The 26,581-nt window shown below is 41.7% G+C and overlaps 2 protein-coding genes and 1 non-coding gene across 4 annotated transcripts in view; 1 reads left to right on the top strand and 2 right to left on the bottom strand.

Annotated features, from left to right (window-relative positions):
- The window catches only part of CLUL1 (clusterin like 1), a 31,541-nt gene extending 25,110 nt beyond the window's left edge, over positions 1-6,431 (bottom strand). Inside the window, exons 1-3 of the mRNA XM_033435379.2 lie at positions 6,381-6,431; positions 5,428-5,546; positions 4,121-4,269 (exon numbers count right to left, since the gene is read on the bottom strand). Coding sequence (XP_033291270.1) covers positions 4,121-4,269; positions 5,428-5,533 — 255 coding nt within the window. The 5' untranslated portion in view covers positions 5,534-5,546; positions 6,381-6,431. The remainder of the gene's footprint in view (positions 1-4,120; positions 4,270-5,427; positions 5,547-6,380) is intronic.
- Positions 6,432-6,645: 214 nt separating this feature from the next.
- LOC117202846 (U6 spliceosomal RNA) lies at positions 6,646-6,756 on the bottom strand. Its single transcript, XR_004485337.1, has one exon. It is a non-coding gene; the product is annotated as a U6 spliceosomal RNA (small nuclear RNA).
- A 9,384-nt stretch (positions 6,757-16,140) lies between these two features.
- On the top strand, positions 16,141-16,583 carry LOC101280403 (endothelial differentiation-related factor 1-like). 2 transcript variants are annotated; one of them, XM_012534451.3, is made up of 2 exons: positions 16,141-16,350; positions 16,402-16,583. In XM_012534451.3, exons 1-2 carry the CDS (start codon positions 16,141-16,143, stop codon positions 16,567-16,569), a joined length of 378 nt encoding a protein of 125 aa, XP_012389905.1. In that variant the 3' UTR covers positions 16,570-16,583. The 2 variants fall into 2 exon arrangements, with proteins under 2 accessions (XP_012389905.1, XP_012389904.1); XM_012534450.3 differs by having other exon boundaries at positions 16,141-16,583.
- Positions 16,584-26,581: the final 9,998 nt, after the last annotated feature.

The following is a 26,581-nucleotide window of genomic DNA, read 5'->3' as shown; positions in this document are numbered from 1 at the left end:
ATTCTTGTAGTGAGTTGCATTCTAATGGCAAAGATGCTGTATTCTGAGGGGCTTCGTTCTTCTCATCCACATTCCAAGCACTCCCCCTTGTGGTGCCTGCTGTACTCGGCCAGGTCCCGCCCAGCAGAAGTGACACCTGTCCCTGAGAACGTCAACCCTGCCCCCAGAGCTCCCCCCAGGCCAGCCCCACGTAGACCCCACCCCCACCCCTGTCTCCCTGCAAGTGTGGGCTTCTGCAGACCGGCTCCCTCCAGGCCTGAGAAGTAGTTCAGGGGATTTAGGGGATATAATGGACCTGTCCATAAGGAGAAAGCCTCAGAGCGGATGAAGACTCCCTTGAGTGAAAAAAAACACGAGGGAGCACAGTTTCTAACACCAATGTAGTATGCACTTTTACCTACGGGAAAAGAAAAAGAAATCACCCTTTCCTGGCATATTAAGTCCAAAGAAACACCTGGGCACTGACAATCCCCCCACATTTCCTCTGCAGGGCTCGGATTTTTTCAGCTGCTCTCATGGTAGAATCCTGGGGCTAAGCTGGGTGTCATTTGCTACGTCCCACATAAGAAACCTGGCAGGGCTCCAGTCCGCCAAATGCACCTCGTGATCCAGACAGGTTTAACTTGTCTCTTTGGGCTTTGCAGAACAATTTTGGAATCCAACAACTTCTCAAGAAAGGTTGCCTCACCAGGACAGGCAACAGTACTGCCCAGATTTTCTCAATCAGTCTTTTAAATATTCTGCCCATTGTCACTATAAACCGAAATCCCAATATTTCCAATTACAAACTATGCTCACTGTGGACCCTTGGGCAAATTATTTAACATCTCTGAGCCCCTGTCTCCTTCTTAGCAAATAGGAATAACTGTAGGATCTACCTCTTAAGGTTTCGTATTAAGTGAGATGAGCAAGCAAGGCACATAGTCCGTAATCATCTGATTTCCTTCCACTCACCTCCAAGAGTGTAACAAGAACCAATGATCAAATCACATGGCCCAAGTTTTGGTACTGAAATGTTGCCATGGAGGAAGAAGGTCTCTGGTTTAGGAATGCCTTGTCCATGCCTTCTGCTTCCCCCTAAATGTCCCACCCAGCGATAGATTCCATACTTAGAACTCTCTTCCTGCAGTTCAAAGTCCCACACAAACCTGGATGGGGGTGTGGGGTGTGGGGAATCACTTGAAGCTGCTTTAGGGTTTCCCACTTTAGTAAGAGCAAGTTTCAGATGCTCCCACTAAATATAAATAGGGAGAAGCTGATGAGGAGGATCGAGATTACACTGGATCACCTGAGGATGGGATGTGTTTTGTTCTGGGAGACTTGGGGGCACCCACCCCATATTTGTCAATTTGTGATTTGTGTGAAGTATCCTTTATTTTAGATTGAAAATAATTTTAGGGAGGGAAACTCAGGGTTAAACAGGTGTTTCCTTTGCGGAGCACGGGCTCCGGACGTGCAGGCTCAGCGGCCATGGCTCACGGGTCCAGCCGCTCTGCGGCACGTGGGATCCTCCTGGACCGGGGCACGAACCTGTCCCCTTCATCAGCAGGCGGACTCTCAACTACTGCGCCACCAGGGAAGCCCGGTTTTTCCTTTTTTAAATGAATTTTTAAATGAGTACCCAAACCTTAAGAGTATAATTCAATGATTTTTTAAAAAATAAAATAAGCACGTCTTAAGAAATAATAAAAATTCTACTAGCTCCTGGAATTCTTCAGGGTCAGAAATGGAACTAACACTTGCTAACCTGACTTACACCAAGCATTCTTTCCATAGCATGTGCTCCCTCCTTGGCTTGCCAGGAGGCCCGGGAAAGAGAGAAAAACAGAAAGTCACTGGGTCTTCCACAGGCACAGCACCAGTGGACTTTGTCCTGGGTCAGTCATGACAGGGTTACAACATTGTAAAGCAACCATACTCCAATAAAAATTTAAAACAACAACAACAACACATTAATTAACATCTCAAAACTCAGTTTCCTTAGCTGTAAAATGAAAGTGATGGTTTACTCAGATGTTGGAAGGACTGCAGGTGATAATGTGTTTTATAAAGGGCCTGTGAATGATATCTAGTGTGGTTATTCCCGGTGGCCAGACTCACAAGCCCACCAGGGAAGAACACACCTAGAGGGGCTTCCACATTTTCCTCATGAGGAGCTGGTTTTCATTTCCTCAAGGTCTTTTGATCTCTGCCAAAAGGGAGGAGGGCTTCCAGCTGCTGGTCAAGCAATCTCCTTTCCTCGACAGGGACCCTGTGTGGTGCAGGGAGAGGGATGGCTGCAAAATCAACCAGCTGGTGACAGGCTGACTACAGCTTTGGGGTCCCAGCCTGTGATGTAGCCCTGCTCCAATGGATCAGGGGACACCCAGTGGCCACCGTGAATTCCAGCAGCTCCGGAGCTTGGTAACCCCCAACTTTATAGGTCTACAGGTCTAGGTGTAGATCAAGGTCTAGAGAAGAGATATTAGAACTTGTATTTGTGTTTTTTAAATTTAAAAATCAACTATGGAAAGGAGAAATGGGGAGTTGTTTAATGGGTATAGAGTTTCAGTTTTGCAAAATGGGATGAATTCTGGAGATTGGTTGTCCAATAATGTGAGTGCATTTAAAAATATATATTTCTTTATTTATTTGGTTGAGCCGGGTCTTAGTTGCAGCTCGCTGGTCTTAGTTGCGGCATGCATGCAGGATCTAGTTGCCTGGCCAGGGATCAAAGCCGGGACCCCTGCATTGGGAGCATGAGTCTTAATCACTGCGCCACCAGGGAATTACTGTGAATGTATTTAATACTGTTGAACTGTACTCATAAAAGTGGTTAAGGTGGCAAATTTTATGTTATGCATATTTTACCATAATTAAAAATGTTTTCATGAAGATAAAATTTAAAAGTAATTTACTCCCAATTTTAAAATTTAAAATATTTTCCAAATTATTTTTATAGTTTTGATATTCTCTATAAGGGTATGTTGGAAAATAAATTTAAAAATTTTTTAACTGTTCTGAGTGTTATGTTAACGGTTAATGATATTAAACTATGAGCCATGCAATGTCTATAATTTAGAAATGTATTGAGCTTTATACTATAACATATGAACAGTTTTTAATATGGCCCATAGACATTTGAATATAATGTATATTCTCCATTGATAAGATACATAGTTTGGACAACAACTATTAAGTAAAGGTATTTGAATTTAAAAAATTGATGAGGCTGATGTACTATTTCACATGCACTGGTGCTTGTGTCAGGCCATTGTGTGTGGCTAGCTGTGCGTGAGGACCCTGCGGAAGAAACACTGGTTGCCTCTCTCTGTTCACTTGGAGCCAATTGCAATGACTTGCCATTTAAGAGAACTCAGGTAAATGATGTTTTTTAACTACTTTTAACTAAACTAGCCCTCACAAAATGAACAGGAGGCTTTAAAAGTTTCTTGGAAAAAACCCCCAGCAGATTAAAAAATATGAATAACTTAAGCTCAAGTAGATAAGAAGCAAATGGCAGGGCTGCCACTTTTTCATTACAAGCTCTTTGGCCTTGTGTCAGTAAAAATATGATGATCTAATCAGATTTGGCAATAAGCTAAAATATTTTCAAAATATCTAGATGATTTGAAATATGGACTTACATCTACCCAAGCTAATGATGATCCCTAAGTGCGTTCTGTGTCTTGAGATAATAACGGTAGCAATTCATGTGTCTAATTTAATAAATTAATTAAAATGCATATATTCAGGAGTGGATGCTAACAATAATTATGGTAATAGGGATGGGAAAGAAGAAAACTTTGGAGGCCACTGATGTAGCCAAAAACTCCCAGACACTTTTGACACAATATCCCAACTCAAAAGGCACCAATAAAGCATTTTTAAGAAAGCATCACTTCCCAAACAAAGCCGAATCCCCCAAATTCCCGAGTTTGGAGGCCAGCGAAGGCCTGATCTACAAGGAATATCTTCTTTGAAGAAATTTGAAATTTTCTTCAAACTCTTCCTCCAGTAAGGGCTGCTCTCCAGAAAATCTATGATTAGGGTAAATAAGTAATTCCTCCAGTGCACTCAGACATGCACTATTTATGGTCCAGATATAGTTAAGGACAGGTGTGATTTTCAATGACTGTACCTGCTTTTCTTCTCTGCATTTCTTCAGGGTTCTCATTAGGTTGCTATGTTCCTCCTCTCTTCTTTCCATCAGGATTTTCATTTGCTTCATGCCAGTCAAAGCCTTCTTCACCTCTTCATCTATATCTATCTCCCCAGCCTTGGAAAAACCTAAAAGATTACGATGTAGTTGTAGTTTTTCCTTTTGAGATCTGATCAGATTACAATGTATCAGAACACAATGAGTTCGCCAACTTTTCATGTTCCCCCAGCAGAGGCTTAATTGTTTTTTTTTTTTAACAGCATCAAACTTTGAAAGCAGATCACAATGATTTGGGCTGTCAGCTGCCACATGGACATGGCTACCACCCGGGTGATATCTTCTGTTCCTCACTTCTGAACTGCTAGCCAAGTCAGAGTTCATTTAACCCTATTCTTATCATTTTCCTCAGGGCCTGTTTTCATTTATCCAATTGTTTTTCTTTCCCTTAAAACTCAAGTGTGTTTATATTAGAAGAAAACATTGAATTTTCTTCACAGACAATTTATATTAAATGCCCAACTGGGAACCTTAAACAGAGTGAACAATTTCCTTTTCTTTCAGCTTCAGTTACCTTCCCAGGAGGCATAAAACCTAGAAAGCATCTTGTATAATGCAAGATTCTTTAATAACCTACTGGACATCTCTTACACCCCTTTAATAAGCCTTTAGCGAGTATGAAATTCATGGTTTGTCATTCTCTCTTCACAATAGCCAATGTGGCCACCAGAGGAGCTTAATCTGGCCTCCAAATTTAATTACAGATCCCCAAAAAAGAAACGTTTAAACTAATTTATTTTCCTGTTAAGTACTCAAAGCATATCTCATCAAGCAAAGGCCACAAGTTAATGAGCACAGACCAACCAGATTCAATGTCATTATAACCCATTCTTTCACTATCTCAAGAATAACTGCATGGATTACTTTAATTGTTTAAATTTTTCAAATGCTAGAAAAGAATTTCACTGTTCATTAAAACTGTGCTCAGAGGACACCAAACATCTGGATGAGACCAAGCAATGCAACTCAAAACGTTGGCAAGTTTTATCTCTGTGATGGCAAACATCTGGATATGTGGACCATTCTCAGAGACGCATTTGGAATTTTCTATTTTTATCCAGATGCTTGGCGTCTTGTCTACTTGGCTTAAGTGCCTGGAGAACATCTCACCGTGAAACTAGAGGGCATCCTGAATACGGTTATCTCTCAACTGTAAATCACCGTAAATGCCAGCAGGACATGCAAACAGGCAAACGGGACACAGCGCAGATAAAAAAACCAAACATTACCCTTCAGGCCTCCATGGATAGCAGTTTTGTCCTTCCACGTAGGTGCACAGTGACAATCTTTCAACCACAGCAGATACACAATAAACACCAAGAGTGGCAGCTTCATGTTTCCGTTGTGACTGCAAAGGAAAAATAAGCCTGCATCAAATGCCTTAGGTTAAGTTAGTTTCTACTGGCATCAATTGAAAACACATGGTGATCCAAAGCATTTTTCTGTCAGTTTTTCTTTATGACTTTAGACAATGTATGCTGATATGGCTGAGACATAAGGAAACCTGAAATCTAAATAAATTTTTAAAAAAGACAACCCAAGTCCCTATTTTGTTTACATTCTTCCTGACAGTTAAATAAGGTCATCATCTGAAGCATTTGAAATTTAGGGCAACCAATAGCATGGATAACAGCCCCATAGAATCCAAACTACATTTTATTTCCTTGTCAACAGTAAATATCCCCAAACACAGAATTAGGTATGTCAAAGGGACTGTTTTTTTCAAAATTCAGAGTCCACAACTAAGTTGTAACTAAATGGCTTACTACTTATTTTTTTATGAAAGCAAAAACCCCTCAGATTTTTCTCATACATCTTATAAAGTCCATCAGGAGGTATGAATCATGCACAGTTAAATTTGTTTCTTCTCAGATAATAAATTTCCTTTTAAATTTAATTCGATAAATATTAGTTGCAAACATTCCAAATAAAAATGTATGCTTTCATAAAGTTATATCTATAAAACAACTTAGATTATCTTAATTCCTCCCAAAGGGGATATTTATCTGCTTTATGTATATTTGTTATTAAAAAAAACTCCATTATTTAATCAACATTTGGAATATCTTTTAAAAATACTAGTATTTACAAAGCTATCACATTTTATATCTACGGTTATCATTTGGACTAATTCTCTTTCTATTAAGACCCTATTTACGAAATGAAGTTTTAATATATTTACCACCAACTTTGCAGGCTCTCCCCAGTGAGGTTGTCACCAGCTTCTGGAAGGACCTTCACTTTTCTCTGATTTAATTTTTGTCTGTGTCAGGGATTTTGCCTTGTTCTATTAATTTGATGACACAGTTCTTAATCCTATTAACCTAGCATTTTGAGATTATGGTTTAAAATGCGGTAGGGTTTAGAAAGAAACACTAGAGGGCGGGCTGTCTACACGATCAGGAACAATGACCTTGAGTTACTTTATCTTACACAAATTTTTTTTTTTTAATATGGAATGCTTCATGAATTTGCATATCATCCTTGTGCAGGGGCCAAGCTAATCTTCTCTGTATCATTCCAATTTTAGTATTTATATGTGCTGCCGAAGTGAGCACACACAATTTTTTTTTTTAAGATTTTTTTGATGTGGATCATTTTTAAAGTCTTTATTGAATTTGTTACAATATTGCTTCTGTTTTATGTTTTGGCTTTTTGGCCTTGAGGCATGTCTCGCGAGGCATGTGGGATCTTAGCTCCCTGATCAGGGATTGAACCCACACCCCCTGGAAGGCGAAGTCTTAACCACTGGACTGCCAGGGAAGTCCCCACAAATATGTTTTGATAAGACTCATTAAAGCCTTAAAAAATATAAATATATATTTATATAAAAAATATAAATATATATATTTATAATATATATAAATATATATTATTTAATAAATAATAAATAAATATATAAATAATAAATAAATATATATATTTAATAAATATATTTAAAATATATATATTTATAAAAATATATATAAATATATATATATTTTTTAATTTGAAATTTATGGGACTTCTCTGGTGGTCCAGTGGTCAAGAATCCACCTTCCAATGCAGAGGATGCAGGTTCAATCCTTTGTTGGGCAACTAAGCCTGCCTGCCTACCTACTGAGCCCACATGCTCTGGAGCCTGCATGCCACAACAAGAGAGCCTGCCTGCTGCAACGAAAGATCCCACGTGCTGCAACTAAGACTGGACGCAGCCAAAAAATAATAATAAAATAAAATAAATAAAATAGAAATTTATTCTATGTATATCCTTTTATAGGGCAAACAAATTTCTTTGATTGAAAGTATAAGCAACAATATGAAATAAAGTAAATGCTTAGTTAAAACATTTTGAGATAACTAATACGGACCTACTATATAGCACAGGGAACTCTACTCAATACTCTGTAATGACCTATATGGAAATAGAATCTAAAAAAGAGTAGATATACATATATGTATAACTGATTCACTTTGCTGTACAGCAAAAACTAACACAACATTGTAAATCAACTATACTCCAATAAAAATTAATTAAAAAACATTTTGAAGATTATTTACATAGTCATTTGGCATTTCTGACCAGTGAGGTCAGAAAGGGGAGGAAAGAGAGCGAAGCCTTAATGCTTTTGCCACAACTTGGATTCTCCTGTATGTCAACGCACTCCCGCTTGGGAGGAAGTGTTACTCTGGCAGAAGTCCCTTCCCTTCCCACCAAAAAAAAAAAAAAAAAAGAAAAAAAATCAAGGAGGGAATGCATAAGAGAAGTAAGTAAAAGACAAGAGCATAAAGATCCAAATAAATGACTTATGTAGATTATAATTAAACCGTGGGTAATTATTAGTCAAATCCATTTTACCTGCCTTTGCTAATCAAGGTCATTTTAAGACTTGCACATCCTCCAAGCAGCAGGCAGCTGAAGCAATAAGATGTTTGCCCAAGTTATTTTCCAGGTTCTTGGAGTCAGCTGTGTCTAGTTGGAGATGAGCTGGATAGGACCAAGCTGAAGTGGTTAACACTGGTTAGGACCACCAACCCTCCAACTGGGCATGTGTGAGTGTCCAGTCAGTGACGTTTCGATGTCAGAGGGCCAAAAACTCCACCCTCAGGACCATGTTAAGCACCTCCAGTTTTGAATGTGCAGAGGCCTTCATAGAACGATGACGATTACCACACCTTTTCCCAAGCACTTTCCTCATGCTCCCCACGTTCCTTACCCCTCAGACCATCCTGCTTCTTTATTCTTTATCTCTCAAATACCCCAAGGCCTTTGCACCCCAAAGGGGGAGGATGGTCTGAGACTTGTTCTCCCATCTCCTCACTTGACTGCCTTGTGAATAAACCTTCTCTTTGCTGCAAAACTTGGCAACTCAGTGTTTTGGCTTGCTGAGTATCAGGCAAAACGATCCTGGTTCAGTAACAATAGTAATAATTTCCCTAGCTCTGCTTCCTTCCTTCCTCCCTCCCTCCTTTTCTTCCCTCCTTCTTTCTTTCTTTATCTTCATCTATTCAGCCATTCATTTAATAAAATTAAAGATATAATTCACATCAAAAAGCAAAATTTTGAAGTAGACTGTAAATACTCTTTTGGGGCAAATGTTGGCCATCTCTAACAGAGAGGACCAAGGGTAAAGTATAAAGTTCACTGATTTAAGAATCAGGTTCTGTCAAAATCCTTGCCTCGTGGTGGGCTCTGGATTTCTCTGTGTCCTCATCTAAAAATGAGAAATTATTGGAAGAAATAATCTCAACACTTACTCCCAGCTCTAAATATCTGTGATTATTATTCTTGTATTCTCATCAAGCTTCAACATAGTTTGAGTCCATCTGTAAAATAACACAGCCACCTTATCTCTTGCATAGAGTTACTGAACAGGTCAAATTAGTTAATACAAACGAAAATGATTTATTGAGCCATAGAGCACAATGTAATTGGAAGGTAGACCAACAACCTCTTTTAAAAAATTCAGACTAAACTAAAATGATTGTTTTAGGCTCATATAACATAGGCAGCAAAAGTAGGCATTGAATCCAGATTTCAAAATCTTTCATGAAAAAGACCAACCTTGAATATAATATGAAGAATTTATATCCCATTTAACCTCATCATGAAATCAGAATTTATCAGAACAGACCAGCACCACAAAAATTTAATTATTGATCAGGATGTATATAAATACCAAATGCATTCTAGAATTTCCATGACACCAAGCATGGTTCTTCTCTTGTGTCCAGGGAGTTCAGTCTTGGAACAGCTCATTTATCAGCAAATATATGTTGGGCAGCCTTGTGTTCCACACACTGAGGTTCTACGGACGTTGGGGCGAGACAGAATAGATGGTCCCTGCCCTGTAGGAGCTCCTGTTACATTCCAGGGGGAGGGAAGTGGACACCACGCAAATAAGTACCTAAGCAAGAACGTATCAGAGTGTGAAAGCTGTTACAAAGAAAATAAAACGGGATAAGGGGATTGCCTGTGTTTTGGAAAGTGGGGGCAGCTTTAGTCTGGGAAGCCAAGGGAGGCCTCTCTGAGGAGGGGACGTCTATCTAACATGATCCTTGAGAGCAGAGCCCAGTGCAAAATGGAAAGGTGAGGCCCCTCAGTTCAAAAATGAAGAATTTCAAGATGCTAACAGCGGAGCATTAAACCAATACGGGGCCATAGGGGTCAGGGGGTGCAGGACCCATGCGCAAGAAGCAAGCCCTGCCTGAAAGATGGAATAGCAAGTGCAGGGGTAGGAACAAACCCTGCACGTTCGAGGAACTGAAAATAGGCGCACATGGCGGAGGGCAGCGAGAGGAAGGGGAGGTAGGATGCTAAGAGGCAGAAAGTGCAGATCATGTAGTATGGCAGGGTCAGACATGAACCATTATTTTTAATAACAGGATCACTGTGGAGGATTTACAAAGGGCAATGATATGGTCTGATTGACTGGTTTTAACAGACCCCTGTGGCCACTGTGAAGGACCGATTATGGGACAGTCAGGTGGGAGGGGAACCAGGGGGGAGGGAGTTTCCATCACCCACACAGATGGCCACACAAGCGTGGCTCCTTGGGTGGAGTGAGAAGTGGTCAGACTTGGGACTTATTTTGGAGGCAGGACTGGATTGTGAGCTGAGGGAAGGAGCAGAATCACTGGGGACTGCTGGGGTTGTGATGCGCTAAGTGTGTCCAGCGATGCCCTGCCCCGGATGAGAAAGCCTGGGGCGTGTAGCCCTCCCTCACTTCCCACGACTCCTGACCTGCAGCCTGGATTTCACTCTCTCTGCCAGTGGGAAGTTTTATTGTTAAACGCATCACGGAGCTACTCATCACCAAATCCATGGCTTACTTTTTGTCCTCTTTCTTGTCCTCCACGTGGCATTTGGCACAGTTGACTAGCAACTACTTTTTTTTTTAATATAAATTTGTTTATTTATTTTTGGCTATGTTGGATCTTCGTTGCTGTGCGCGGGCTTCTCATTGCGGTGGCTTCTCTTGTTGCAGAGCATGGGCTCTAGGTGCACGGGCTTCAATAGTGGTGGCTCACGGGCTCCAGAGCGCAGGCTCAGTAGTTGTGGCTCACGGGCCCAGCTGCTCTGCAGCATGTGGGATCCTCCCGGACCAGGGCTCGAACCCATGTCCCCTGCATTGGCAGGCGGATTCTTAACCACTGCACCACCAGGGAAGTCCTGCAACTATTTTTTAAAGCAGCTGGTCTTTGGTATTACTGAACCATTCTCTCTGGGTTCTCCTCTTACTCCTCAGACTGTTCCTTTTATTTGTAGCAGGATGGGGTTCACCTTCCCCTTCATTCTTTTAATTCCACCTAGTCTCACTGGGTTCTCCATCTTCTAAATCTCCTTTATCTCATCCATCCCAACCCCTCCGCAGGAAGAGGGTCTTTTAGGATAATAACAAACCGCAATTATGCTGTGAGAGGCAGTGTATACTGCTCCCCCTGCAAGGGTGTGATGACACAGGCAGGCGGGAAGAGATCCCTGGGGTGAACCAAGCCAGGACCCCAGAGAAATGGAGAAGAGGCACATGTAAGGGAGACCAAGGGCACGTGACGTGGACGCAGCACTGACCAGAAGTGATCTGAGAAGAGTGGTCGACATGTTACATGAACCTCTGGGTCCAGGCACATTTCTTTTTTTTTTTTTTTTAATAATTCTACAGCATTTCTATTGATTGATTGATTGGCTGTGTTGGGTCTTCATTTCTGTGCAAGGGCTTTCTCTAGTTGCGGTGAGTGGGGGCCACTCTTCATCGCGGTGCGCAGGCCTCTCACTGTCGCGGCCTCTCTTGTTGCGGAGCACAGGCTCCAGACGCGCAGGCTCAGTAGTTGTGGCTCACGGGCCCAGTTGCTCCGCGGCATGTGGGATCTTCCCAGACCAGGGCTCGAACCCGTGTCCCCTGCACTGGCAGGCAGACTCTCAACCGCTGCGCCACCAGGGAAGCCCCAGGCACATTTCTGACTAGTTGCAGGTAAGAGTGAGCTGAGCCTGTTTGCCCAACCATCCTGCTGTAGATCCCCATGGCTGCGTTCCGTATTCTTTCACAGTATTTGCAGAGTGCCGGCTGTGTGCCAGGCACTTTATCAGACATTAGACACCTGCTCGGTCTTTTTCCTGACCTTCTTCCTCTGTCCCAGCCTTAGATGTTTATATTCCCCAGGATTCTCTTCTTGGGGAAAATGCCAAGCCACCCTCTTTGGCTGATGTGACATGGAACCTCAGACACTCATAGCCAGCCTTCTACTGGCTGCCTCTCGGACTGCATGGCCCACAGGGATTTCAGACTCAACAGTTCCTAATCCAGCTTTTTCTCCTCAAGCTTGCCTTACCATGGGATCCCAGTCACCAGATCCAGACATTTGGGAACTATCCCAGACTTCCCTCTCTTCTTCAATCCAGGGGCCAACCCAAGCAGACTGCCAGACGATGTGTTGAATCTGGGCTCATGGAATGTCAAGACCCATGTGAGTTAATGGCTTGAGAAGCTTTATTATTATTGATAAGCTAAAGCATGTAGAAGTCAACAGACCGTCAGAGCAAACAAGCAAAATTATATATAACTGCAAATCAAGTTTTTCTTTAAATTCTGACTACATTATTATGACCTTGGCAAATGTGTTTTAATTTGGTTCTTGATCTCCATGGCAACAGGATAGGTAAAATACCATATGTATTTGATGACAACTGGAGCCTATACCAATGACCTGTGGAGGAATAAATCATTCTATCAGTTGGATAGTACATTTCAGCCTCACCTTCTGATCTATAACTGCCTAAGTAGTTGCAAGTCCAAATTAAATAATAAAATATGAACAGGAGCATATAAATAATAGAATATATCACCTGGCTTGTTGGGTTTTTCTGAGCAAACTGGACTTTTTTGTTTAAGGTCGTTTACTTTTTAAAAAATTTTTTGGCTGCGTTGGGTCTTCGTTGCTGTGCGTGGGCTTTCTCTAGTTGCGGCGAGCAGGGGCTACTCTTTGTTGTGGTGCGCGGGCTTCTCGTTGCGGTGGCTTCTCTTGTTGTGGAGCACAGGCTCTAGGGCGAGTGGGCTTCAGTAGTTGTGGCACATGAGCTTAGTTGCTCCACGGCATGTGGGATCTTCCTGGATCAGGGATCAAACCCATGTCCCCTGCATTGGCAGGCGGATTCTTAACCATTGCGCCACCAGGGAAGTCCAAACTAGGCTTTTTCTACATGGAAAAAAAGAATTCTTCATGGGTACTGACTGCAAATTTTTAGAAGAAGGCAACACACCTAAAATATTAAAATGGGCAAAGAAATTATACACGTATCTTGTAGATAGATCAGGAACCCTTACAAATGCTCTTTGGGTTATTGCCAGATTTTTATCCAAAAGGAGGCAACAGACTTGCCAGGATGAATTATCCTTATTTGAGAATTGAAGGAAATTGTGACTCTGGAAGGCAAAAAATCTAGGGAACATTTTGGGTTATTTGTAAATTCATTAAAAAGTAGAATAAATAAAACAAAAGTAAAAGAAACTATCCTGGAATTATTCTAAAGTAGGTGATGTAAAATACCATGTGTGTTTTCCTGAAATGTGTCCTTCATAATTTTTATTTTTGAACTTTCTATGGGTAGAATGTTCTTTCTTCAAATTAGAATTAATTTTAAAACTCTTTCAGGAGCACGGATACAATCCTGCATAATAATAATAGCACATTGCAGAATAGGAACTCAAGCAACTAACAAAACAGAATTTGTAAAGCATCAGAATTTAAAAAATGCCAGATCACAACAAAGATCCTTTAAAATTTACTTAAATATTTAAAATGATTGTACTGAGAGCTGTTGTCTCTTGACAACGTAAATATGTTGTCAAGTTTTACTTTAGAGTTTTAAATTCAGTTTGCTTATCTTAAATTGTTTTATTTTAAAAGATACCATTTGATTATTAATAAAGTATATGTATACATATGTATAAGACACATACATATATGAAACAAAATAAACCCTTTTTGTAGTACTTGGTGGCTGCACGTGCTTTGGGGTTCATTTTTTACTAACAATGTCAGGCTTCATCCCCTACAGCTGGTCACTGCATTCTATCCATTTTATCTCATTCATTCACTCAAAAAGTATCTAGGCTGTATACAATTCTTCATAGCAGCTTTGTTCATAATAACCCCACACTGGAAACTACCTACATGTCCTTCGGTGGGTTCAGTGGGTTGAACAAACACTGGTACATCCATGGAATACTACTCAGCAAGAAAAAGGAGTGAAATATTGATACACACAACTTAGATGAGCCACAAGCAAATTATGCTGAGTGAAAAAAGCCAATCCCCGAAGGATCCATGTTACATGATTCCATTTATGTAACATTCATGAAATACCATAATTATAGAGATGAAGAACAGATTAGTAGTTTTCAGGGGTTAGGGATGGCAGATGGATGTGGCCATCAAGAGGTAACATGATGGCTTGAGCGTGTTGATTATGGTGGCGATGCTACACATACACACGAGTGTGTGTATAACTGATGAGATCTGAAAACACTGTGATTATATTAATGACAATTTCTTGGTTTTGATATTTTACTATAATTGTATAAGATGTGAACATTGCAGGAGGCTGGGTGAAGTGTACATGGGGTTTCCCTATACATTTCCTTGTAACCTCCTGGGAATCTATAATTATTTCAAAATTAAAAATTAAAAAAATTCTCAGATTTGTCTGCACTGTCCTGGGCATTGTCCTCCTTTTTGATTTCCTTTACAATATGTGTCCCCTCTTTTACATCTCTACTGCTGCCCTGTTTTAGATCCCCTAAGAGCAGGGATTGTTGTTTTATGGTCTAATGAATCTCCAGTGCCTAGAACAGTGTTTGGCAGAGAGAGAGAGAGAGGCAGGCAGTGTGCGTGTGAAATGAACAGAATTGCTTAACATCCTTACATGTCCTGAACCCAGTCTATTTCTCCACACTATCTCCCTCTGCTGCCTTCCCTATACTTAGTGCTCCAGCTGCCCTAACCTGCTAACAGTTGCATGAATACATCCTGGTGAGTTTTCTCTCCATGCTAGACATTGCCCCTTCCAGGTCTTTCTCCCACTTATTATTTATCCTTCAGTGTTCAGATCAAGAAGCATTTTCTCATTCCCATTCTCTGGGCATTCTTGAGCATGCCCTCCTGTATCACACCATTCTACTTACGTATATACCTCTATTACTTCACTTACCTCCTTTAATTCAGTAGTTTATTTACCTATTGAATCAGTCAGGGTTTGTACAGGAAACAGAAGGCACACTCAGATGAAATCATGAAACTAACTTTATGAAGGGACTATTCACAGAAGTGGGCAGAGGTAAGGAAATTGATTATTGGCTAAGGGAGCCCTGCAAGTGCTGGAGGCTTGGAGGAGAGAATTACAATCACGGAGCAATGGCCAGAGCTTCAAGCCAAAACAATGCCTCCCATTGGCTGAACTCAACCAGAAGCCACAGAGCAAGACAGCCCCAGAGATGCAGCTCATAGAGATCAATCCTTGAGACGTGGAGCAAGGCAGAGAGAGGGCAAGAATGGATCTGGGGGAGACAGTGGCAAATAGAGACCAAGTGACACATGTTTCTCTCCCCATTAGATGGAAGGTTCCTGAGGGCAGGACCATTTCTCATTCGTTCTTGTAGTCCCAGCACCTAGCACAGGGCTTGACCCAAGATAATCATCCAATAAATCCTCGTGGAAGTGAATTACAATGTTAGGGCATATACTATATTTAACTTAATATTTATAGGAAAGTAGGCGGGAAGGCAGGCAAGCTGTTTACAATCTATCTTTGGCCCATTTTAATTTGCTTTCACATGGAACTGTTTTTATACGTTTCTTGATATCATATCTAACTTAGATGACAACAGCACAACCAAGACAGAATCCACTGGAAAGGCTAATTTTGGTCATCTTGCTTTGCTGAGTTCAGTCTAATAGCTCCAAAAGCAACACGAACCTGGAAATAGTTGTATCCACGTGGGGCTATCAGCATAAGACACAGGGCGTGAGACACACAAAATATTTCAGTTAGGGATGCTTGTCTACTAATTGTACAACATCATCTCCAGATCCTGGCCCCCAGCAGGCAATGAATAAGAGCTTGCTGACTGTCTAGAGTCAGGCAAGCCATGTAGATTTTTGAGGCATGAAAGAATCCAGATACTCTATCTAATGATATACATCAGGCCATTGGGTAGGGTGACCAACCATCCTGGTTTGCCTGGGACTGTCCTGGTTTTAGTACTGAAATCCTTCAGCCTGAGAAACCTTCTGTCTCAGGTCAGCTGGGACAGTTGTTCACCCTACAATTAGGGTTAATTAAAAAATACAGATTTAGGGGGCGGGGCTGCGGCGAGCGCCGGAAGCGGCCGAGCAACAAGGGGACGTCGCGTCGCCGGGTCTCAAGCAGCTGCCTCGGAGCCGCCGGACGGACCACCTGCCCCACCATGGCTGAGAGTGACTGGCCCAAAAAGGGCCCCATGGCCGCCCAGGCCAAGGCCAAGTCCTCCTCTCTAGCAGCTCAGAGAGGAGGAGAATATGTGGAGGCTTCCAAGAAATGGGCCGCCGGCCAGAACAAACAGCATTGGATCACCAAGAACACAGCCAAGCTGGACCTGGGGACTGAGGAGCTGCATCACGACCGGGTGAGCCTGGAGGTGGGCAAGGTGATCCCGCAGGGCCGGCAGAGCAAAGGGCTGACGCAGAAGGACCTGGCGACGAAAATCAACGAAAAGCCACAGGTCGTCGCTGACCGTGAGAGGGGCCGGGCCATTTCTAACAACCAGGCTCTGGGCAAAATCGAGAGAGCCATCGGCCTTAAGCTCCGGGGGAAAGACATTGGGAAGCCGATCGAGAAGGGGCCCAGGGCGAAATGAACACAAAGCTTCGAAATCAGCGCGTTCCAGCTGATCTTGTCTGGCTGGTTCCGCGTGACCACCAGCGCCACCGTGGGTCTCTTCACGCGGCCACGCGGAACACGGGGCGGTAGCCCTGCCCGGGAGCCCCCTCTACCCCTACCTGCTGTCAGACTAACAAACAAAACCTTGCAAAGTGTTTGCTTCTCCTGATTATTTTCCTCCCTGTCCCCGTCCCTCACGTGGGGTGCGGAACGCTGCCTTCCTCTCCCCTGGGGTCTGCCCCCTCACCGGGGTGGCTCCAGGGAGCTCGGAGGGGGACCACCTCGCACAGGGTGGGCAGCCACCGTCTGGGAGAGGAGCTGCGTCTCCAGCCCGGCTCGTAGAGAAGCTAATAAACATTTGTTGCCCTTCCAAAAAAAAAATATAGATAGATAGATAGATTCCTCACGATATAGCTTCATTGAGGCATTATTCAGAGGTGATAAAGCTATTCTAGCTCTTTGACAGTTATCTTGAGTTTTGTAAAACTTAGAATCTTCTTTGACTGGGATCTGGTAACTTTGCTGATGAATCAATTAAGAAGTCCTAAGAAAAACCCTCCACTGACAGTATTTTCTTAACCCCAAACCTTACAAACATACTTAATCTAATTGGTTCCTCAGGTGTAAAATCAAAAGGTACTCTAGCATATTTACAGAAATAACAAGCCTCTCTTTCCACTAATTTCCTCAGGTTTCTGGATATATTTCCGAACACCTTGCCAGCCTTGTCTGTAAACTGCAAGTCTCTTCTGATATTCTACGGGAGGAATATGCACTCACAGCTATTGTACCAGTGGCCATTTCTAACTTTTGTATTTATATGCCAAGTGAGAAAGCAGTTGAGAACTAGTTAAGGCTTTTTGCAGCAAGTCTTTATCCTCAAACTTTTGGCTGAACTGTGGAAACTCAGTATTGCAATAAAACTGCCTGGTTCTGGAACCAGATACACTCCTTTTATTAGTGAGAAACATCATATAGATACTGATTTATGTCCTATAAGGAAGTACAGGAAAGATTTAGCCTGTGTATAGTATTTATAATTTATGAGAGATTTTTAGAAAAAAAATTGGCAAATGGATTGCCTTGAATCTTGGTGGGAAAGGCTAAAGCTACTGAAGTAAATTAAAAACAAAAATCCAACTGCTGTATATACAGTAACAACAAGTGATAGTTTGCAAATAAGAGGAATAGTTACCCCTATTCCAGTCACCAAAATTAAGATTTGCCTCTGTGATGTGACACTAAGGGAAATAATTTCATTAATACTTTAATTAAATTATTTATTAAATTAAAGTTAATTTAGATCAGCAGTCCCCAACCTTTTTGGCACCAGGGACTGGCTTCGTGGAAGCCAATTCTTCCACGGACCGGGGTGTGGGGAGGATAGTTCAGGCGGTAATGCAAGCGATGGGGAGTGGCAGGTGAAGCTTCGCTCACTTGTCTGTCACTCACCTCCTGTTGTGCTGCCCGGTTCTCAGCAGGCCGCGGACCGGTACAGTCTGCTGTGGCCCGGGGGTTGGGGACCCCTGATTTAAATCATTATTAATTTTTATAATTGTGACAATATGACAATTCCATGATAGTGACAAAAATGTCACTGACTTTTTTGGTGCTAAAAATAAATCCTTTAAATAGTTTTGGGGGGTATACTTTATTTTATTTATTTATTTATTTTTTTGCGGTACGCGGGCCTCTCACTGTTGCGGCCTCTCCCGTTGCGGAGCGCAGGCTCCAGACGCGCAGGCTCAGCGGCCATGGCTCACGGGCCCAGCCGCTCCGCGGCATGTGGGATCTTCCCGGACCGGGGCATGAAGCAGTGTCCCCTGCATCGGCAGACGGACTCTCAACCACTGCGCCACCAGGAAAGCCCCTTGGGCGGTATACTTTAAATGAAGGAATTGTGTGATATGTGAGTTATATCCTTTTTTCTTCCAGTTTTATTGAGATATAATTGACATACAGCACTGTATAAAGTACAGCATAATGATTTGTCTTACATCCATCACTACCACAAGAAGTAATGATTACCACGAGAAGTTTAGTGGAAATCTATCATCTCATATAGACACGAAATTAAAGAAATAGAAAAAAAATTTTTCTTGTGATGAAAACTCTTAGGATTTACTCTCTTAATAACTTTCATATATAACATGCCACAGTGTTAGTTATATTTATCATGTTGTACATCACATCCCTAGTACTTATTTACCTTGTAACTGGAAGTCTGTACCTTTTGACCACCTTCATCCAATTCAGCCTCTGGTAACCACAAATCTGATCTCTTTTTCTATGAGTTTGGTTTTTTTTTTTTTTTGGAAGTATTGACATAATTGACCTGCAACACTATGTTATTTCCCAGTGTACAACCTAGTGATTTGATATTTCTGTACATTATAAAATGATCACCACATCATTTAAATAATTTGAAAAATCAACTATTTCTAAAGCTTTAAAAAAATTTACTTAAGCATCTGAAGTCACCATCACCTGAGAAAACTACAAATAATGAGAGTTACCTTAATTGAACATCTTACACTGTGTCAGGCACCATTAGACATTTTACACAGAATCTCATTTAATCCTTTCAACCCTGTTATATGAGTATTACCAACTCCACCTCACAGTTTAATAAAACGAGGATCAGAGAAGTTAAGTAATTTGCCCAATGTCACAAAACTGTTAAGGCAGAGAACTAAAATTCTATCTAAACCAGATCTTTTTGTTCTCTCCACTATATCACACAATTCCCTTAAAAACAAAACCAAAATCACTTAAAAGCGTGTAAAAATACTATTCCAGTGACTATATTATTTTGCTTCTCTCTATATAATCTTCATTGTATGTTGCTAATTAAGAGTGAAGTTAAATAAGAAACCTTATATAGCATTATAAGATCTATACTGATGCTTTTTGTGTATTGTAGAAGTATTCGTACCTTGAATGCTTGCTGAATGGTACTGGCTAATTCTACTCATTTACTAATTTGCTCATATATTTCCATTTCTGAAAATGTTGCCGAAAGCTGTTAAAAGGGAACAATGGGCATATTTTTAAAGTTTAGTAAATCAAAACAACATGGGCACATGCTAAAGATTAATTTGGGATCATTTACATATATGGCATTCTAAAACAAAAAAAGAGGAGGTACTGTTTTTTTGAGTGCAGAAAAAGGAATGCAACCTATTTCTTGCAAGGGCATAGGAGCGGGTCTCATATTCTCACACATGGCTTTGTTTTCAAATTCTTGAAAGTGCAGAAATTCTTTTAATTTAAAGGTGAGCCCATGGAAAATCTGGAACAGCTGTAGAAAACCGTAGAGGAACGCAGTGCCACAGCCACTTTTCCAGTTTGTGACACCACCCCAGGGAGATCTGACCCTCTGCTCAGCACTGTTCTAAATTATCAAAGAGGCACCCCCGTCCCCATTGCTACAAACAAGATGCATCCATGGAATTGATAGTCTCATTAACTGCTCCTGCCTAAAGGTTGTAAAGTGCAGAGAGGAACTCAGATAACCCTTTAGACACGAGAGAGACTCCAGGCTGTCCAAGGAAGAAGGCTCAGAGCGGGTCTAAACACAGCCTACTAGATAGTAAGTCTTGGGAAACAGCCATATCTCAATCCACTCTCCCAGGGACCTGGCAGAACATCACCATGACTTTCTGCAAGGTCATGCAAAGTTTAAGTGATTTTTACTCTCCCACATTCCGACGTGTCCTTCTCTGTCGATTCATTTCCCATGGTGGTTCATCATTCTTTATTTATGGCACCTTTATTAGTTAACAACATCTCATCTCTCCTAGTAATTGTGCTGCTGCATATTTTTGGAAGCTTCTGCGGTCACTGTCAGGGACTGAGAGATTTTCATCAATGTTGAAGGGAGAGTTTGAAAATCCTGTTCTCAAATGAGACAGGTAAAAAATGGTCTTATTAGGATTCCTGTTTCCAATGTCCAGAGAAAAGTCCCAGGGAGAGAAAAACAGATAACAGAGCCTTGCATTGTCCACTGGTGAGGTTTGTACATTGAAAGTAGGCTAAGCTAGAGTAATCGGCTTAATCTAGCCATAAATAGTGTATGCAGCTCTTCATTTCATTAACATCATTAACCAGGGCCCATCAGGAATGTGGATTGAAATCACTGGGCCCTTTCGCGGTTTCCTCTGATGCTGATTTAGCCACCTGCGTGGAGAATGCCATGAACTGCCTGACACTGATACACAAGTGTCAGAGCGATTCTTCCGCTGTTGTGTGTTTTTTTTTTTTTTTTTTTGCCAATAGATTTGTAGGGATGGGTTGTCTCCTAGCATCTACCTCCTCCTCCCGGCTGTTTTGATAAAGAGAAGAAACGTCCTGGAATAGCCCAGGAGGTGGCCTGAGTTTTGCTGGCAGCCTCTGAAGTAGCCACCACTGTTTGCACGTTCCCCAGGAAAAAGAACAGGGGGTGGCTTTGTTTTGCCCACACCGGAGAGGCCCCATATCCACGGGGTTTGCGTGACCAGACAGTGCCTTTCTCTGGCTTTTGGTAAGGAGAGAAATTTCTTCCTCCTAAAGGATATCATGTCTCACCTATCACTCATATGCGGGCACGTGCTGCCCCCTGAAGACGTTCACCAGCTGTGCCACTAGCTGGAAATCAGACCTGTTAGCCCAGAGCGTTCGTTTCCCCTCCACCCCCAGCCCCACCCGCGACCCCCCCAACCCCTCTCAACCCCCGGTGGCGGGGGGAACCTAGGAGGCTCCCTGGCCTGCGGAGAACCAGCCATCTGGGTCTGCAGCGAGCAGTGGCCATCTGGCTCCAGCTAAAATGTTGTCAGGAAGGAATATGGGCCTACTGTGGAAAGAACATCCCGTTTTCCGAAAGAAGCTAGGAATATAGAATCTTGCATGAAATCCCTGACTTTTCAAACTTGGCAAGCTAACTTGGTTAAAAAAGAAAAACAAAAAGACCCCTCTGATGGCAGGCCCATGCGTAATATATACAATGCTTTGTGCAAATTAGAAAAAAAGCACCCCTCTGGGCAGATAAAGCAGGGGAAAAAAAAAAGCAGTCAGTGCATGTGTGCCAAGTAAAAGGCACTTCTGGGCAGTTGTTCCCTGTGCCAGGCGCTGGGTTTAACGAGAGCGTCCTGGCCAGGGTTCAGCCTCCACTTGCCCGCTGGCTGCGCGCTGCGCGAGGTACACCGTGCATAGCTACAGGCAGCTCTCCTTCAGCCGCCAAGTCAGTCTCTACAGGCCAGATTCTGCCCCTGGGCCTCCGCGGGGGGCGGGCAGATTCACAAACTCTGGGTGATGGAGGAGGGAGCAAGTGAGCCAGGAGGCCAACAGAAATTGCAGGCCTATACTTGCTAAGGAGCCATAAAATTTTAAAATAGTTTTTCTACACTGTGTCCCAAACTTGCTCTCAGTGGTCCTGGGGGGTGAACGGTGAATCAGTAGGAGAGTTTATTTTAGACAGCATTTTTCTGAGGTTATTGAACTCTGTATGTGAGGAGGATGTACTCGTTTATCTACTTTGCCTTTCTTAGTACACTTCATCTACAATTATTTTTAACATGTTCCCTCTATTGGTCTAGTATGGATCAGATCCCTTTATAGAAATTATTTCTAACTCTGACAACATCCTGAAAAGATGTTGTTTTACAGATAAAGATACTAAGGCTCAGAGAAGTAATTTTTCTGCCAAAACCAGCTAGGAACTGGCTCTGTTCTGGGCTTCAAACTTAGGTCTGTCACTAGGAAGCTATTGCTGCCCTAAGATGATATGATGACTCTGTTACTTCTAACTGAGATTCCAAAGGCTTTAGCTTTTCTCCCTAATGGCACCTAATCAAGATCTGTGTTATTCAAGTACATGATGCATGGAAATCTCCTATTTGGTGCCTTCTCCCTTCTCCTTTTTATTTCTTGATAAATGCAAGAACAGGGACTTCCTTGGAGATCCAGTGGTTAAGACTCTGTGATTCCAATGCCGGGGGTGCGGGTTCGATCCCTGGTCGGGGAACTAGGATCCCATATGCTACATGGCCAAAAAAAAGAAAAAAGCAAGAACAGTTCTTTTACCAAGCAAAGGATGCATCTGTGTAGTGTATAACTTTGAAAATAACAACATCACCAGATGGACATATCCCAGCGAGTGTTGTTCTTTCAAAACACTGGGTTGCTATGGTGATTAGAGACTTATTCCAGCCATACTGTCATCAGTCACCACCTTTCTTCTCTTTTGGAAGAAACTTCAAAGCCAGTTTACAAACCATTCAGAGAAATTAGGCTCATCATTTCAGTGGCATTGATGGTTTTAAATGTCAAATGATAACATCCAGCTTTTCCAGCCACTCTGTCCATCAGATTTGACTACAAATCACTTGAGGCTATTTCCAAAGCTTAAGTCCAGTCTCAGTGGAGTTAGATTTGCCTCTTGAGAATGTTCCAGAGAATATGCTGGAGGTGTTTAGATTGTATCCAAAAGAGAACTTCCAAAAATATTCTGAGCCCAGCAGTACCATTGGTTAAGCGTGACTTTTGAAAGGGACACATGCATTGGGGAGTAAGTAGACAGGTCCTGACAAGCTGATTAAATTAAAGAGTTAGGGTGGTGGGCAATGTATACATTTCAAGTCTAGACTTAGGAGTCAGACAGACAGGATTCAAATCTTCCTTTTACCACTTACTAGCTGTGTAACCTTGCACAGATTACTTAATCTCTTCGCGTCTCAGTTACTGCTTTTGTAAAGTGGAGATAATTATTGAATATGTAGAAGCTCCTAGAACGGTGGGTGGTACAGAGTAAGTGGTATTTAAGTGTTGGCTATTGTTAACATCACACATAGCACTTTATAGCATCGCCTTGAATTATAAATGTATCAGGCAAGATCCATAACAGGGCAGCCATTTTCTATAAGTGTCATCACAAACTGTGGTAATAAAATGTTCTTATGTAGGATAAATAATTTTGTTTGGTTGTTAACATCAAAGTGGAATTTGCCACGTCTAAAGGTTCTCTATCTAAATACACTGCATTTCAGATATAATCTGTAAAAAACTCGAAGCACTATGCTGTACACCTGAAACTAACACAATATTGTAAATCAACTATACTTCAATAAAAATATATAAATAAATAAATACACTCCATTTCATTTTACATCCAGGAATCCCAAATGAAAATAGAGATGCTTGGTAAGGTATCACAATATCAATAGCTTGAAATACCTGTGGCATACTGGCAAAATATTCATCCAGCCCATACCTCTGAACCTTTATGACAGGAACATAATCTTTATGCAGTGCAGTCCATCTTTGTGCAGCTTTGGTTGCTGAAAATTCTTCCTGATACGAAATTGAAATCTCTTTCCCTTATCATTCCTTCTCTCTGAAACCCCTTGGAGCCCTGTGGAACAAGTCCTATTTCTTTGGAAGTCATATTCCTCGAGAGAATTTTCTTTTCAGGAGAAACAGCCTTAGTTATTTTAAGCCATTTCTCTTAGGATGTGGTTTTGTATCCCCTCACCCTATTTATCTCACTGCTGTCAACAGGCCTTGATTTCTTCAGTTCCTTTTAAGATGTAAAACCTACAAGTGAGCACAGTCCTCCAGACCATAGAAATGGGTCTCCCTCCTCATTCGGTGAATTGAGCTTTTATGAATGTAGCCTAGGAACACATTTATTTTTATTTTAGTTTAGTCCTTACTTTGACAGCATACTGCACACACACATACTGCTGAAAGAAAAGAACTGACTACCCAGAATCCTGTATCCTGTGAAGGTGTCCTTCAGGATGAAGGGGGAAATGAAGTTATTCTCAGAGAAAGAGAAAATAACTAAGAGAATTTGTCATTAGCAGATCTACACTAAAAGAATGGGCCTAAATAAACTGACTAAAAGACAGATATTGATAGAGTGGATTAAAACTAAATACATTCTACAAGAAATTCAATCCAAATATAATGGTATAGGCAAGTTGAAAGTAAAAGGATGTAAAATGATATATCTTGCAAACATTAATCAAAGGAAGCAGAAGTGATATATTTATATCATATAACATAGGCTTCAGAGCTCATAAAATTATCAGGGACTGAGACAAATGTTATATAATAGTAAAAGGGTCAATCCCCTGAGAAGTCACAGCAATCCTACATGCCTGTGCACCAAACAACAGAGCGGCAAAATACGTGAGGCAAAAACTAATAGAACTGAAAGGAGAAATAGACAGATCCTGAATTATAACTGGAGACTTCAATATCTCTCTCTCAACAGATTGATAGAATAAGTGGACAGAAAGTCAGCAGGGTTGTAGAAAAACTCAACATCACCAACAACCAACAGGACTTAATCATCATTTAAATAACAGATATGCTAAGGGCACTAATGAAAAAAGTGGACATTATGAAAGAACAGATGTGTATGTAAGTAGAGAGATGGAAACTCTAGAAAATAGTCAAAAGGAAATGCTAGAAATCAAAAACACTGAAACAGAAATGAAGAATGCCTTTTTTGGGCTCATTAATAACCAAGGAAAGAATCAGTGAGCTTGAAGATATGTCAATAGAAACTTCAAAAACTGAAATGTAAAGAGAAGAAGGAATGAAAAAGATAGATCAGAATGTGTAAGCGGACTTGCCTGATGGCGCAGTGGTTAAGAATCCTCCTGCCAATGCAGGGGACACGGCTTCAAGCCCTGGTCTGGGAAGATCCCCCATGCCGCGGAGCAACAAAGCCCACGTGCCACAGCTACTGAAGCCTGCACACCCTAGAGCCCGTGCTCCGCAACAAGAGAAGCCACCACAATAACATATGTATAAAGGGAATACCAGAAGGAGAAGAAAGAGAGAAAGGAAAAGAATAAATATTGAAAATGATGATGGCTGAGAATTTTCCAAAATTAATGATGGACACAAACCACAGATCCAGGAATCTCAGACAACACCAAAAATCTGCATGTAATTATCAAACTGTAGAAGTGGTGAGCCTTTTGTAATGTATAGAAATATTGAGTCACTGTGTTGTGCACCTGGAACAAAGAATGTTGTAGGTCAATTATACTTTAATTAATAAAATAATAAATAAACAAATAAATACCATACTATGTTACCATAAATGATAAAATAGGGTGTATTTACAGACCCTATGTTTAAAACATCTTTTTATTTTTATGAATCTCCTTTATACTTTTAAATACACATTAGCTAAACACCATGGTATTTTAATGCTTCCTATTTGGTTAAAAAATGTCTGGGCTTCCCTGGTGGCACAGTGGTTGAGAGTCCACCTGCCGATGCAGGGGACACAGGTTCGTGCCCCGGTTTGGGAAGATCCCACATGCCGCGGAGTGGCTGGGCCCGTGAGCCATGGCCGCTGAGCCTGTGCGTCTGGAGCCTGTGCTCCGCAGCGGGAAAGGCCACAACAGTGAGAGGCCCGAGTTCCGCAAAAAAAAAAAAAAAAAAATGTCCAAGTATCTCTTAATATTTAAACTTAAGTTGTGAAACCATAAAGCAATGACATGTGCCAATGACATTACAATTAAAGCCTTTCATTATCAAATTAAAAAAAAAAACTGCAGAAAATCAAAGACAAAGAGAAATTCCCCAAAGAGGCCAGAGGCGGAGTGGGGGAAACACCTTACTTTTAGGGAAACCAGGATAAGAATTGTACTGACTTCTCTTCAGAAACCAGGCAAGGAAGAAGAAAGTGGAGTGAAACATTTAAAGTGCTGAAAATAAAAAACATTAACTTAGAATTCTGGTTTCAGTGAAGTAATCCTTCAAAAGTGAAGGAAAGGGCTTCCCTGGTGGCGCAGTGGTTAGGAATCCACCTGCCAATGCAGGGGACACGGGTTTGAGCCCTGGTCCGGGAAGATCCCACATGCCGTGGAGCAACAAAGCCCGTGCGCCACAACTACTGAGCCTGCGCTCTAGAGCCCGGGAGCCACGACTACTGAAGCCTGTGTGCCTAGAGCCCATTCTCTGCAATGAGAAGCCACCGCTCTGAGAAG

Source organism: Orcinus orca, chromosome 15, assembly GCF_937001465.1.
Source record: "Orcinus orca chromosome 15, mOrcOrc1.1, whole genome shotgun sequence".
NCBI lineage: Eukaryota > Metazoa > Chordata > Mammalia > Artiodactyla > Delphinidae > Orcinus > Orcinus orca.
This window is presented reverse-complemented; position numbering and strand designations above follow the sequence as displayed.

Excerpts from the sequence above, each read along its gene's own strand:
- LOC101280403 (XM_012534450.3), top strand. The coding sequence starts at position 16,141 with ATGGCTGAGAGTGACTGGCCCAAAAAGGGCCCCATGGCCGCCCAGGCC.